General features: G+C 39.3%; 1 protein-coding gene across 1 annotated transcript in view; it reads right to left on the reverse strand.

Moving 5' to 3' along the window:
* Window positions 1-16483, reverse strand: part of LOC139727966 (protein zyg-11 homolog B-like) — a 35842-nt gene that overhangs the window by 16220 nt on the left and 3139 nt on the right. Inside the window, exons 2-4 of the mRNA XM_071638941.1 lie at window positions 14170-15204; window positions 12851-12991; window positions 1189-1247 (exon numbers count right to left, since the gene is read on the reverse strand). Coding sequence (XP_071495042.1) covers window positions 1189-1247; window positions 12851-12991; window positions 14170-15180 — 1211 coding nt within the window. The 5' untranslated portion in view covers window positions 15181-15204. The remainder of the gene's footprint in view (window positions 1-1188; window positions 1248-12850; window positions 12992-14169; window positions 15205-16483) is intronic.

Below are 16483 nucleotides of genomic sequence, written 5' to 3' on the forward strand. Positions count from 1 at the left end.
CATGAGAACACATCCACACATGTTGACACATAGTACTGTATAATGATGGCAAATATTCTGTGGTGGTTTTATTTTCATGAATTTTGAAAATAACTGTACATCAGGTATATTGCCTCAGGTCACAAATCCCACACTTTCTCTATCAAGTGCATAGTACTTAATATTTCTCACTCTGTTTTCAATTCAAAGTCAATCACTCCCAAAGGTTGTCTTCACTAAGTCCTGATATGCAATATGCAATATTCACGAAATACATTTGTGTGCAGTGTTCCAACTTGTTTAATAGACATATGGTTCTCAAACATAGCTAATATCCTCTTCACAAAGAAGAATGGTCCAAAGCATAAGGGCACACAAAGACAACATAAACTGAAATAAAGCACAGCAATGCATCATATTTGGGTATGTATCCAGAGAATGACAATAATCACATTCTCAAACTGAAAGAAAAACAGTGAAAATTTACGATCATTTCAATGCAGGCAAGCCATCTTGCATGGCATTTGGCATATTCAAGAGACAACCATGAGTCCAAAGAGTGTTGTATCTACTGCAGAGAATGTTTTGTTCTGTGCTTGAAACATTTCTACGTTTTCAAAGTTTACCGACCGCTGTCATATCAATGCATGAATACATCTCACATTTCATCCTATCTACAGCTACACTGTAGCTGCCTGCCCTTCCTTCTCTCTCCAAAGTAAGACATCCAGCAAACTTTCCCCATGTCAATTCAATTTTACTCAAAATAATTATGTTAATGAACATTTTCTTTATGAAATCCTTTCGTGATGTCTGCTAAGTAAGGGCTAAGACCAACACCTCTACATGCCATCATATTTTACATACTGCTGATAGAAATAAATGGCTATAGTGGACACCAGGGGCCTGTCTTATAAAGACTTGTGATAGAAATCAATCACAAGTTTTGTGTGTGCTGCAATGCAAGTTGCGATTGATTTGGGGACTTGTGATCGATTTGAAGGCTTTATAAGACGGGGCCCTGGGCCCTGTTGCATATAAAACCCTTACCGCTGGACTTACCGCTCCTTTCTAGCGGTAAGTCTTCAAATTAGCGGTAAACTTTATAATCCTTGATGCTGATTGGCTGTGACGCCTAATTTTGACGGTAGTTACCATTGAAATTCAACGGTAAGTTTTATGCAACGGGCCACTAAGAGATTTTCTGACCTTGCTGCCATCTGAACTCCAAGCACTCTTGGATGAGCTCTCATTTGAGGAAGGATTATCTGCAAGAAAAGAAAAATAGCATAACATGTCAAGATTGACTGACTCGCAGTTGTACATTGTACATTACAGTGCTGTATTTATGCGTACATGGTATCACATGGTCTGACTAGCTGGCTTATTCTTGCCTATAGATCGGTAAGAATCATGCCACGACATACATATCTTCAAATATCATGAATTCACCAAGAAACAGGAAAAAAAGGAAACAAAAAGTTTTGAATACGATTTTTCCTTCGCATCACCTTTTTGTGCTTTAATTTGAAGGACCACTCACTCCATATTTTTCTCTTTACTCTCTGTGTTCAGTGTTTCATGCTTCCATGGGGAAAAAGATAAGCAACTGACAAACATGTTTGAATAATCGTTATAACATGTGATAGAACAATACATCTGTGCAATGCACCTCCTTCTGCAAAGCACACCTTGTTTCATAAAAAGAAGTCCTGACTATAAAATCTGATAAAAGCAAAAAGTATTGAGCAAGTTTAAGGAAATTAAAAATGCATGATTGAAGATTTATAACTGATTTCCACTTCTAATCAAAGTGCATTTACTTAAATAAGCTCCAATGCACTGGCACTTTTATACATTTGTGCATAAAAATGCACATGTAAGGCCTATATTGGGCTGAGTCCAGCTCTTACTTTATAATATTGACTTCCTTTTTATCACAGAGTTACACTATGTAAGTCAGGGCATCATTATTTCTTTTTCACACAACACAAACAAGACAAGAAATAAAAAGATATACATGTATCTAACCACTGTTACTTTCATTTTAAATAACATGTAAATACTGGTGAAGTATTCACATGAAAAGCATTCTCTATTACATGGAACTATTGTATCATGGTAAAGACTGGGTGACAAATAAACTTTCCAAGACAAAATCAACCAGCATGTGGATGGTAAAATACACTAGATGGGTACAAATTGCTATTAACCATACAGTACACACACAAGTGTATGTCACTTTCTACATTTCCAGGCAAGGTTTGGTAATAAAATGATCATTCTGCGGGAATGTCTTTGACATGACACAAATAATTGTAAAACCAGAAATTTGCATGAAACTTTCCCTAATTTTGCGAGGAGCCAGGATTCGTGAAAGTTTAAATGTACATGCAAAAGTTTTCAGGGGCGGATCCAGGAATTCTGTAAAGGGGGGGGGGGGGTACAACACAAGGTGCCACTTCTGGGTTTCATCAGCTGACATGCAAAAAAACAATAAAAACAAAAAGAGGGTGTATTAGTAAAAAAATAAAAATAAAAATGAAGGGGTGGGGGTGTGCCTGATGCGCTCCTCCTCCATTTTTTCTTTTGGTAAAAAACCCAACAAATTAAAGAGGGCGCCTGGTCTGCCCCCCCCCCCCCCCCCATCCGTCACTGGTTTTTCCCTACACAATGCAGTGAATGCCAGTGTTAATTCATAAAAGTTTCATGCTGCAAAAAAGACCGTCAGCTCCAATTTGCGAAAGTTTCATGTCGCGAATGTCTCTGGTTTTACAGCACTTACTGTACCCTACAACACAGTACTGTAAAAACATGATATATTCGCGGCATGAAATTTTCGCGAATTGGAGCTGACAGCCTTTTTCGCGGCATGAAATTTTCGCGAAGTGCCACTAGCGCTTAATCAATACAGTGTAAACAAGAACTTTCGTGTGCATTTTAATTTCGCGAATCTTGGCGCTCGCGAAATTCGCGAAATTAAAGTGCACGCGAAAATTCCTCGTTTTACAGTACATATAGTTCCAACTACAAGTACACTGCAGCTTCCTGTACTGGGCTCAGCACAGACAGTGGATAATTTATGGTACCACCTGTTCCTCTGGAAACTAACTTAAAAGTTAACAGCAAGAAAATTAATAGGTACATGGGTCATGCAATGGAAGGAACTATAGATGATGTAGGCCAGAGTGCCAAGTCCAGTGCAAACTCTCCCTTGACCCTGTGTGTTGATCAAGTCCATTAATAAGGGACACACACAAAATGTATCACGGATGACTGATTAAACTTGGTGGAAAATCATATGAATTGGTTGACACGTTCTACACAGTTTGCATGGTGGCAATGACTGAGTGAAAGACAGCCATATTACCCAAGTGCATGTTTGCTCAATATCAGTCGATGTTGGAATAGAATGGCAGCATTTAGGGCCTATACGGTAGCTGCCATTTTGTTCACAGCAAAAAGAAATCCACCATAATGAAATATCTGGAGTTCTTGATTTCATGGAGGAGGAGCACTCTTTGGTACATTTGTACATGCTTCTTCATAGAGGGATGTTGCTATGCAAACTTTGTACTGTTCCTGCAAATAGTATACAATACATGTAAAATAGGGCTGCACACAAACCCATTTTTCCTACTGGTCCAACCTGTTTGTCAGACCATCAGGTACCCAGTTTTGTTTTGTTTTGTTGTTGGTGTTGTTTTTTTTTTTTTTACTGATCCATTTATAATATTAACATAATCTGGCACGTCTGGTATAAACTTGAATAGCTGGAGCCTATTAAACAAAACATACATGTCTGCATGCTGGATTCAAACGTTCTGTTACTTTACTAGCAGAACAGACACTAATCTGCCACACAATGTACATACAGTAATGCTCTTAATGCCTTTTTCTCTGTAATCACTGAAAACATGTGCAGATATACACCATCAAAGTGTACTGTTCCAAGTTCTCAATCCAGAACAGACTACAAATTTGTGCTTAATCAGCAAATAAACAACTTAATGGAGCTGATATATTTAACGGGAGTATTTGTTCAAATTGGAAGTTAAATCCATTCCAAGGTTGAACTTTGCACTACACCTTATTTGCCTCCTTTGCTAGATAATCAAACGATACTCACATGTCATGCATGCAAAGTACTGTAACTACGATGGCCTGTTATATTCGCGGCATGAAATTTTCGCGAATTGGAGCTGACAGCCTTTTTCGCGGCATGAAATTTTCGCGAAGTGCCACTAGCGCTTAATCAATACAGTGTAAACAAGAACTTTCGTGTGCATTTTAATTTCGCGAATCTTGGCGCTCGCGAAATTCGCGAAATTAAAGTGCACGCGAAAATTCCTCATTTTACAGTACATGTAGTTCCAACTACAAGTACACTGCAGCTTCCTGTACTGGGCTCAGCACAGACAGTGGATAATTTATGGTACCACCTGTTCCTCTGGAAACTAACTAGATACAGTTAACAGCAAGAAAATTAATAGGTACATGGGTCATGCAATGGAAGGAACTATAGATGATGTAGGCCAGAGTGCCAAGTCCAGTGCAAACTCTCCCTTGACCCTGTGTGTTGATCAAGTCCATTAATAAGGGACACACACAAAATGTATCACGGATGACTGATTAAACTTGGTGGAAAATCATATGAATTGGTTGACAAGTTCTACACAGCTTGCATGGTGGCAATGACTGAGTGAAAGACAGCCATATTACCCAAGTGCATGTTTGCTCAATATCAGTCGATGTTGGAATAGAATGGCAGCATTTAGGGCCTATACGGTAGCTGCCATTTTGTTCACAGCAAAAAGAAATCCACCATAATGAAATATCTGGAGTTCTTGATTTCATGGAGGAGGAGCACTCTTTGGTACATTTGTACATGCTTCTTCATAGAGGGATGTTGCTATGCAAACTTTGTACTGTTCCTGCAAATAGTATACAATACATGTAAAATAGGGCTGCACACAAACCCATTTTTCCTACTGGTCCAACCTGTTTGTCAGACCATCAGGTACCCAGTTTTGTTTTGTTTTGTTGTTGGTGTTGTTTTTTTTTTTTACTGATCCATTTATAATCTTAACATAATCTGGCACGTCTGGTATAAACTTGAATAGCTGGAGCCTATTAAACAAAACATACATGTCTGCATGCTGGATTCAAACGTTCTGTTACTTTACTAGCAGAACAGACACTAATCTGCCACACAATGTACATACAGTAATGCTCTTAATGCCTTTTTCTCTGTAATCACTGAAAACATGTGCAGATATACACCATCAAAGTGTACTGTTCCAAGTTCTCAATCCAGAACAGACTACAAATTTGTGCTTAATCAGCAAATAAATAACTTAATGGAGCTGATATATTTAACAGGAGTATTTGTTCAAATTGGAAGTTAAATCCATTCCAAGGTTGAACTTTGCACTACACCTTATTTGCCTCCTTTGCTAGATAATCAAACGATACTCACATGTCATGCATGCAAAGTACTGTAACTACGATGGCCTGTTCACATGAAGCTTGTAGGACATTAGAATTGTGCCCACAAATACCATTCTTGTATTGAATGAATGCACTCTCCGCCCCTCCCCCAGCAGACACACAATGTTCAAAACACAGGCAAAAAACATCAATGTGTTCAAAGTGCACAGATCTGATCAGATGTGATGGCAGTATATCATGGCGATACAGGATTTTGGTTCCTCAGAGTGATTGTAGCACTATCAAGGGATCTACACGGAGGATCGCCTTCATTTCCTGATCAATAAATGGACTATAGATTACCTTTATTTCAGAATGTACAGCTTGCATGAAAAATATTCTACACAAACAAGCACATGTATACATGTACATCTGTACACTTCACAGCTATTGAAAAATAGTCAAACTACACACTTTGCTGGATCAGAAAACAATTACACAGGCCAAAAACACATGCCAATCCTCAAGTATTCATCACTAGATGTTTTTTTTTTTCCCTATTGTTAAGAATGAAATCCATGTAAGTCAACTGTTTAAGAACACATACAATGTAAATGACTCTACTATCATGTAACTGATTGTAGCAATGTCACAAAATATCCAATCAGTTGTGACTGAAAAGCACGGAGAAACAGAGGGTTTGTTTACATTCATAATACCCAATATCCAAACTATTATCTAACAGAAGTCAAACTTAGAAGTTACTCTGATAACCAAACGAAAAGAATCACGAACAAAATCATTGATTGCTTCATAAGCACTGCAAAATGATTGTTTGCCTTTTGCTTTTATTGTATCTTGACAGTCAAGCCCTACACTGTATGTCTCCCTCAAAACCAAGTACAGAGTAAAACTGTAATGGAACAAAACCTTCAATTCCTTTCTGCAACCTGTAAGAAATACATGTATTGGCAGCTGGCAGAAATTACCTTTAGAAGTCACAGATCAGCCCCTATAGAGCATTGAGCATGAGAACAATAATCAGTTGTAAGAGTGGACTTCCTAACTGCATCTACATGTAGCCTACTTTGTTGTGCAACTGTATTGCCTCAAGCTAGAAGACTTCGTTCCCAGCATATATGCACACTGTTCTGAACCTTTTACATGTATGTGTCATCTATTAAAGTAGCAATCAAGATCTCTTGAGACTTCCATCAGAGTTGCTATTGTCCATTGTCTTCTCCATAAATTTTACCACCTCTAGGCCCTGTGTAAAGAGCTGCATATTAAGAGGAAATTAAATGCGAACCTTTCATGTCTATTCACCTTCCAAGGATCACTTTTTTTATGCAACTACTGTAGTGCACACATTGCCATTGGATGACAATGGTAATGACAGAATGATTAGCAACTGTAGTAATGGTCTATTGCATGTACTCATCATTATCATCGATTGAATATCATAATACAGGGCCTTGAAATCAACCATTACACAGCAAAAAACAACATACATCAGGATGAGACACCACACATACATATGTAACTTACAAAACAGCAACTGTACGTGCAGTATGGGAATGGGAGAGTGGTAGATGTTTTAAAATCATAGTGCTATATCACGCCTTGGAACTATAAAAGGGTGTATAAGTCTGCATTCATAAATGCTACACTGTCATGTAAAAATAAGTTTGCTTTTTTCATTCCATAGGAGACACCAAGACTAGATAGCCGAAGAACAATGGTATGTATACAACTTTTATCATGGACAAGTTGGTTTGTAAGGAGCAACTTCTCCTGAACCATCACTGCAAACTAGATGTTCAGGCATAAATTACAAATTTTGATATCCGTTCTCTGGATATATTTCATCACCTACATTTATAACATATTTATAATGGGGATAAGTATTTGAACCCAGACTGGACAGAATATTGTGGAAAGGTTTATTCTTATAGATGTGCTGTAGTTGGAGCATACTCAGAATTGTGGAAGGAAATCAAATGGAATACAGTGCATCAGTACCAAAAAGATATTGTACGCGTACATACATGCATGGCACTGACATGACGACAGAATTAGGGATTTTCCCCATGTCTAGTCCAGCAGTGCACATTGTTATTTCCCAAAAGCAGAAGTGGGAATGCATCTGATCACATACAAACACCAGCAACTGGGACTTTCAAACTCTTCTGGCATTGTCATGAATGTGAAAATCTGACACTTTTAATAATTTCTGCAGAAATGCATTGAACCTTGCGTGTGTAATAAAGATGCCTTCCCCTTTTATAATGACAGTTTTGCAAATTTGTAGACAATTCAGTTTGACTGAATTTTACTCAACTTGCTCAGCAAATTAATTGGAATACAGTGTTATGCATTTAAAGACTATAGATGTACAAAGAAGCACTTGAATGATTAGATTTTTAAGATGTTCCATTCATTGTTGCACATCTTTTAATAAAAATAAAAAAAAATCAATAATTTCTCACAAGAAGCTTTTCTGTGAGTGACAAGAATGTACAATGTAGTCTAGGAGAGCAAAACGAACACTGCCAAGCAGTAATGTTGAGGGGCAGGAGCTTGTGAATGACATGTAATTATGCCACTAGATCAAGGTAACGTGCATTTGGCATGGTGGAATAAAGCAGTGCAGCTGGGCAGACGAAAGAGGCAAGGATGGAAGTTCTTCTACATTGTAGCTGCTTCAGTTCTTATGTCTCAAGATAGAATATTGTACACAAGCATTCAACACTGTTGACTATTATAAGTGGAAGGATAGTAAAGTACTACTGGAAAAATATGGCAGACCGAACGTACTCTTCATATTAATCATTATACAACGTCCAAGTAGATCCTTGTAATTTGATTGGAGGATTGTTGGTCACGTGATATTCAATAAGTACTCCATTCCGCGCGCCGCGCAATTTTGGTTCTATTTTTGCGTGCAACTTGGTTCGATTTTTTCGTTCTATTCCACGGTTCGAGAAATTGTACGGTACTGCGTGTACTGTGTGTTGCATATTGAGGATCGCATGCAGCTAGCGCAGTGTACGTGTACGGTACATGCATGCGCGTACGTAGGCCTTCGTAGTGGTATATAGTGTACGTGTATGATCTTGAGCGCTAGGCTGTGACCGGACCGACCTGTATCTAAACGCCCTGATTGCACAAGCCAGACAGAGAATCGCAGTGGATCCACATGTAAGTATGGCTATATTTTTCATACATATATAGACTTCTAGGCCTACTTAGACCAAAAAGATCTACTTGGACGTTGTATAAATCAAATAGTGTATGGTCTTTACTCGTGCAATGGAACGAGATTTCGCACTCGGTGAAAGATGAGGCGCCCTATTCAACTCGGCTTCGCCTCGTTGAATAGAGCGCCTCTATCTTTCACCTCGTGCGAAATCTCGTACCATTGCACTCGTGACCATTCACTATTTGTATATTATTTATCTGTTATCAATCACTCAACAACAAGTGCAGGCAAAAAAATCCAGCAAGTCTCTCTTTGCTGCAGTATACTAAAGGCAATTTAAGCAAGAAATTTTGGCGCATTGGAGCTAAAGGCCATGTCACACCATAACGCGGGCTTGTGGCGAGGAGGTAGTTTCCAGCACGTAGAAGATTTTCAGCGGGCGAACAAGAATGTTTGCAATTTTCATTCATGCCTTGTCATACCGTAAGGGGGAACTTCTGCGGCTTGACTTGCGGGGAAACAAATTTACTCCAAGGAGCTCTCCGCAGTTGGTCCGCACCTGACAGTATCTAGCGCGTAGTTGCCCGGAGGTGCTCACGCAAGTCCGATTTAACCGCAGCCAAGTTTTGAGCATGACCAAAACTTTTTCCGGGTGAGTGGCAGGAATGCCCGTAGAGGTCCACGCAGAACGCCAGTAGGAGACCCTTAGCGGCAGTACTTCCCAGGCAATTCCCACGCAGGTACTTCGCATTCCCGTATGCAGCCAAGATAATGAAATTCTGTGAGATTTCAGCCATTCCATTAGAGGAATTCCTTCACTAAGTTGTCAGCCCCCACGCGACTGGTACAAAGGTCACACAGTATACTCGCAAGTATAACGCGTCCAGCAAGTAAGACACATGCGCTGACTCGCACAAATCCTTTTCCGCCCTCAGGAATGTCCGGCATGCTAAAAAATCCCTACACGTAACAAGCCCGAGTAGCTTGCCCGGAAAGGTGTGACAGGGCCTAAACACGGTTGCGGGTAAAAAAATATGCGTGCGCACCTCCGGGCGACTACTTTTGAGATACATGCTAGGTACTGTCATGTGCGGATATCTACGGGGACCTCCGGGTAGTCAAAATTGTTCTTTGCAAGTCGCACGCAAGGCTGGTGTGACACGGCCTTAACATCCTTTTTCATCGCATGCAATTTTTTTTTGTGAATGGCCAATGGCATTCAATGCATAGAGTGTAGACAAGAACTTTCAAGTGCATTTGAAGTTCACGAATCTTGGCTCTTGCAAAATTCACAAAATTAAAATGCATACAAAAATTTTTGGTTTTACAGGTATCTTTTTTATACCAGTCAGAAAAACATGAGGAGTTGGACAAGGAACACCACAAATGGAATTTATGTGTATATCCATCCATACCTCCCCACAGGTAAACCTGTAAACATTCATGATGCTATGCATACCACATTTGATGTGCATACAATGTACATAAAATTCCATGAGTGTTATCTGTCTGTCATCATAAGGGAGATGATTCATGTGTCTGAACCTACAAGGGCAAGTTCAGAAAAACAGAGGGAAAAATCATTTCCCACAATCTTTAATACATTTTACGTACAACATGTACTCTGTACTACCCCTAAGGAACTGATTTTTAGTATCAAATGTTATTTGAGATGGGTTCAGGTTCTACTCTACTAATAAGTGACATAAGAATGATTCATTATTGGACGTGATCTGAAACAGGAAGCACGTATGCTAATAATTCCAAATCATCAAACATGACAGTAATGCATAATTGCACTCATATGCCTCAACTGTTGCTACTAACAAATGAGCTGGTAGTGGTTCTAACGGACCAATGTGCCCTATACCTATTTGCTTTTCCATGAAGAATAAAACTGATCACTAATTCATTTAATGGTATGTACATTCCTAGCTACTATTGCAACTTGGATGTGTGCCTTGGAGATACTAAATTTCTCTAAAAGGCAAGTATGCAGTTTTTACTAAGTTCACACCATCACAATCCTTTCCCTACACTGCACACTGAATGCATTAAATGCACATCAAAATACTTACTTCCACTATGTATTCCAATGGAAACAATGCTATAGTACAAGAATGTTATATGTGCAAATCTACTTGTCTTTCAAGCCGTGTAAAGTTCAAGATCTTGACCTGCTTTGACATGAAACTCTCTATTCCTACTGTTCACAGTGTATCATGTACGGTGAGATAATAGCATTTATTCAAAAAATGATTGACTCCCACATCCACCTGTAACATTTGGTAAGCACAAATATGTACTTTCATAGCCTCTAAAGATATATTTTACTGCGGCTTCTTGGAAACAAAACACCTGTCACTTGGAAACATAACGAAAATTGTTCGAAGTAATTTGAGTAAATGATGTAGGAACTAATACATTTTTATGGTAAAAACTGAGATTTATTGTAACACAAACACTACCTAGAACTACAAAAAAAAAAAAATACTCATAGTGAAGAGCACACATCCTGATGTGAACTGCACTCTGACCAGGATGTTGTTGCAGAACTCCTAAAAATCTTTTTAAAAGCAAACTACCTGCATCAGAATACTGCAATATCACAATTCCTTTATTGACTTAGATGATGTGGATGGATGCTTGCATTCACACAATGTTTCTCATGAAATAAAATTGGTTTTCTTCATCTCTTACCTCCTTTTGAATTAACACTATGACTATGTTATTACCTCCGCCAAGGGAGGAGGTTATGTTTTCGTTACCGTTGGTTTGTTTGTTTGTTTGTTTGTCCATGAGCAAAATAACTCAAAAAGTAGTTAACGGATTTGGATGAAACTTAAGGAAAGGTTGAGAATGACACAAGAGTGATCCAAGATTTTTTTGGAAATTTATGAAGGATTTTTGATATTTTGGCAGGTAGGGTCATTGAACTTGGGAGTTCAAGCTGCGCATTTTTGAGGTTTTCAAACGCGCACTAAAGTGCGTGCTCTAGTTTCTGCTAGGGCGAGGCGTGCCACGCAGCTGAGGGTTTATGAGGTAACAAAGGCTTCTATATTGGGAAATCTGGCGATTTTTCAGCATGTATACATTTGTACCTATGGGTGGAAATCACTTGTAATCTCTATGGAAGAGCCCAAAGAGCTTTTCCCCAGTGGTGGAGAGGAGCAAAAAGAGCAAGATCATCGCTGGAAAATAGCTGCTTGGCGGAGGTCTGTGCTCTCAGAGTGCTTTTCTAGTTGTACATGATTTCATGCATTTTATTGTTTTTTGAATTTGTTATGTATATCCTTTTTTTACTTTAAAATTTATTTTCTCTTTAAGTCACTGACCACTTTCTACCATAAAATCAAAAGCATAAAACTAATCAAATAAAGTGATCAATAATAAAAATACTAGGGTTTTTATGAGTTTCATGACAGAGCACTGTTTTCCATAGGAAATATACACAAAATCATATGCCCGTTTGTGGTGACATGCAAAACTTAAAAAAAAAAGGCATGGCTTCGTAATGAAACGTGCAGATGCTGCAAATTTGGTCTCAAAAGTTGTGAGAGACTCAAAAAAAAAGAAGTCAAGAAGCCTCATGACGAGGCCTTCTGATGTTGCAGAATTATTACTTGAAAGGCGAGGAGGGTTAACCCGTTGAGGACGGTTTGATTATGCTACAACATGCATTCCCAAAGACACCTGCCCGAGTACCAAGGTATACTCGGGACTCTACAGGTTAAAAACAAATAATGTGCCCTATAAATACTTGGCTCCAACATTGTACACGAGGGAAACATGCAAAGTGCCTGGAAGGATACCAAGTTTGGAGGTCATGAAACCAGTGAAGTGTGTACTCCTGTCTGCAAATAATGCTGTAGCTACCTGTTGCACTAGATTTTACACCATTCATTTTGTATTTCCTGAATCAGAACTTGCAAGACAAGGAAGTGGTTAAAGAAATAATTGAGAACCAGAGAAAGAATGAGAAATCATCCTGTAATACAATTAATCAATCAAAAATGTACATTTCTAATTTTGAAGATGACTTTCATTACATTCATGCTATCAGATCTACATGATTGGGCACATTAATGTCAAAAATTATGTCGGCGTTGAACCTGTGAAAAATAAAATCGCAATGAAGCATGTGGCGTCTTACTGCATTCAAATCTATCAGTCCACCTGACTAGCAATGAAAAGAGTTTATAACTATTGGATGTTAGTGGCAAAGAGTCATTGACCTACCTTCACCAGATCAGGCCTGGGCTTCTCTAGGAACTGTGTCATGCTGAAGAGGCAGCAGAGAAGTTTGTGGACGTAGTCATGGCGATCAGTGTACCTCTTCAGAGCTTCAATTACCTGGCCTTCTGTGGCATGGCCCGAGACCTGCACAAGTGTGGGATTCACAGATGACACACACATAGCACTACACAGCATGAAGTGCCGTATGATAGGAGCCTTCCACTACACAAGATATCATGAGTGTAGATTTGAATGAATCAAACATGCGAGAATTTCCTTGTGCTGTAAAAAACTCATGTGGCGTTAGATGGTCAAGGAACATAATGGGTGGTACATGTCCTTCTGAAAACTATCTTATTTATTTTCTATGACATCAAATCACTCCATAGAGAACACACAGTCCTTATTAAAGCTCAGTTGATCAAGTACCACACATGGTGTTCTGAAAAATCACTTCTCATGCAGCAATCCTGATGTAAACATGAAGAAAATGTAGTTGTATCATGTCTCTCTCCCTCTCTCTCCTTTCATTCTTTCTTTCTCTTCTTTTCTCTCTCCGTCCCCTTCTTCCTCCTCCTCCCTCCATCTATTTATATTTCCTATCTATTGCACTGATGCCTCAAGAATACTTAAAGGACAAGTTCACCTTCATAAACATAAGGATTGAGAGAATGCAGCAATATTAGTAGAACACATCAGTGAAAGTTTGAGGAAAATTGGACAATCGATGCAAAAGTTATGAATTTTTAAAATTTTTGTGTTGGAACCGCTGGATGAGGAGACTACTACAGCTTGTGAGTCATATGCGTACAACAGTATAAAGAACATGTAAAGAAAATTCAACATATTTTCACTTTTTTCGCATAATAAAAGAGCACTTGACTTGCCTCTTTCTAAAGGCAGGGGGAATGATATTACCCCTAACATATGTCGGTAACGAGTCAAGGGAATGTGTACTTTTTTCAAAAGATGAAATTTTGTGAAATTCTCTTTGTATTTTCCTTATATTGTTGTACGCATGTGACATCTAAGTTATTCATACAATGCAGTAGTCTTCTCATCCAGTGGTTACTGCATTAAAACTTCAAAAATTCATAACTTTTGAACGGATTGTCCGATTTTCCTCAAACTTTCAATGACGTGTTCTACTAATATTGCTACATTCTCTCAATCCTTATGTTTATGAAGGTGAACTTGTCCCTTGCAGTAGCACACTACACACTGTATGATATTATGATACAATAAGTATACAAATGTACATCATCCTCACATTCAACTGAACAAGATAAACTGGCAATGTGATAATATGACTGTGTTTATACCTTCAGCTCTGGCCTGAAGAGTTGGTGTTCCTCATTGGTCAGGAAGTCCTCTGAACACATGTCTCTGGGGGTCTGTCGATCGTTAGCTACCCCTTGGGTCAGCGTTAACCCCAAGAATCTCAAATTCCGCCTGGTGCTCACAAAATGCTGCAGAGCCTCCTCGCGAATGTTATCTCGAGCCGAGATGTCCAGCGACACTAGGTGTGGGAGGGCACCGTCCATTGTCAGCAGAGCATTGATCCCTGCTTCGTGGGAGCTGTCCCGAACCGGATGCATGTCCTGCGAAATGTCCAGATGTCGCAAGGCAGGAAGCTGTGCTACTGTAGAGGGTATGTCCTTCTCCGCCACCCGTGTGTGATACATCGACAATGATTTCAATTCAGTGAGTTTTGTCAGTGGTGCGATGTTGTAGACTAGGGTACCTGAAATGTCCAGGCTCTCAAGATGTATTAGGTCCTCTGCCACCCACTCTAGTCCCAGGTTGTTCCCAAATTCTGTGTAGCTGACATTGAGGTGTCGCAAAAGCCTGAGTTGAGGAAGGGAAATCACTATGCAGAATTTGGAATTGTTCATGAATGTGCAGTTACTAACGTTCAGGGAGCGCAGGTTTCTGCGCGTCCACTCGCCTAGAGCCCCGATGATGTCATTGACGTTGACATTGCGAACACCAGCTGCATCCAGCTCCAGGAGCTGATGCCCCGACAGGGCACGCAGTCCCCGCGATGACAGCGTCGCATTCCGAATGCATGCCTTGCGCAGGGAGACAAGATTCTGATTGGCAAAGAGGCTGAGTGTGTAGTCCCTAAGCTGACGCATCTCACTAAGTGTTCTCAAAAGCTGCTCAGCAAGATCACGATGCAGCTTCACCTCGGGTGATTTGAGAAAGAGTCTCGGCTCCGTGTGCTCACTCTCCAGTGAGGTATACTCACAGCAAAACTTTGGCAGGTTCCTTGCAACATACTCAAGGCACAATCTTTGGAGAGGCTCAGGTGAGGCAGTCCCCGTAGTCATTGTTTCTGGGCGGTTATTTCCAACCTGTAAGGATAGAATGTGCAAAAGGCTGCTCTAAACATACAACGTGTAGCTGTGACATTGCCTGTGTTTAAAAGCATCCTTATCCGAGACATAAAAAGTCAAAACTGTTGTAAAATGCAAGAAAATTGCATTTTTAGCATGTAAAATGGTTGTAATTATCATCTTCCGATGAACATCACAGTCACATTTCAGTGCTTTGCTGGAGTGCCAATATCAATGGAACAATTTATTGCTTGATAACTCTAAAGTCTTCTACAGGTAAAAGGTAACTTACTGTTCATCCCCTTCACTTAACCCTAACTAGGCCGGGCTATTTAGGTAGTTGATAGAGCCAGGGGGGCCGGCGGCCGTGCGATTGCGACAAAAATTGGCACACACATTGCCTATGATGTAATCTAAAATACCATGAAGTTAATTTTTCAAAAAATTATCATGTATGCTAAATTATGCTAATTTATGCATAATGATGCATGAAAACAGACTATTTGGTATATTAAAATCACAAAATAAAGCTCAAAACAGGCACATTTTTTGTGTAAATATTCTTTTTAGTGTCTTCAGCAAATATTGTAAAAAAAATTGTGATATCAGAAAAAATTCTTAAGTATTTTATTGTTTTTTGAATTTCTTATGTATTTCATTGTTTTTTCGACTTTATGTTTGTCATTGTTTTTTCGATTGTCCGCGACATAGCTGCAAACAAGAAACTATGTTATTCATTGATTTTAATCAATAAAGCACCAAAATAATCATGCTTTTATGAAATTTGCCTGTAAGCACAGTTTGCATTGAAATTGTACACGAATTCACGTTTTTGAGCAATTTTTGGTCTGACATGCATGTGTATTTATGCGTAACTTTGGAAACGCGCGCCCAGGTGTCGCAAATTTAGTGTCAAAAGATGCGGGAGACTCGAAAGAAAAAAGTCATGAAACGTCGCAGTGATAGCTTTTTGCGATTGCTACATCGCGCGGAACGTCGAGGAGGGGGGGGGCCTCGGAGGCCCCCCGGCCTAGTTAGGGTTAAAAGTAGGGTGGTACATCCAATTACCAGACGCTTTTTTTCGTGGCTTTGAATTCCATACTCAGAGGATGAAATTTCGGCTAAAAATAATCTCACTTATTCACAGACTCCTGGAAATTACGAATTCAGCCAACTAATGTCAATTGTTCATTCCAGTTTTTAGAAAATATGCTTCAAACATAACCCTCTCAAAAAGTTGTCTTTTTGCGCGGCGCAAAATCGCATTGAATTACCGGACACGATTTTCGCAATGAAA

The sequence above is a fragment of the Diadema antillarum genome, unplaced genomic scaffold, assembly GCF_040938485.1.
Source record: "Diadema antillarum isolate AM-2024a unplaced genomic scaffold, OU_Dant_1.0 seq00000160_RagTag, whole genome shotgun sequence".
Classification (NCBI taxonomy): Eukaryota; Metazoa; Echinodermata; class Echinoidea; order Diadematoida; family Diadematidae; genus Diadema; species Diadema antillarum.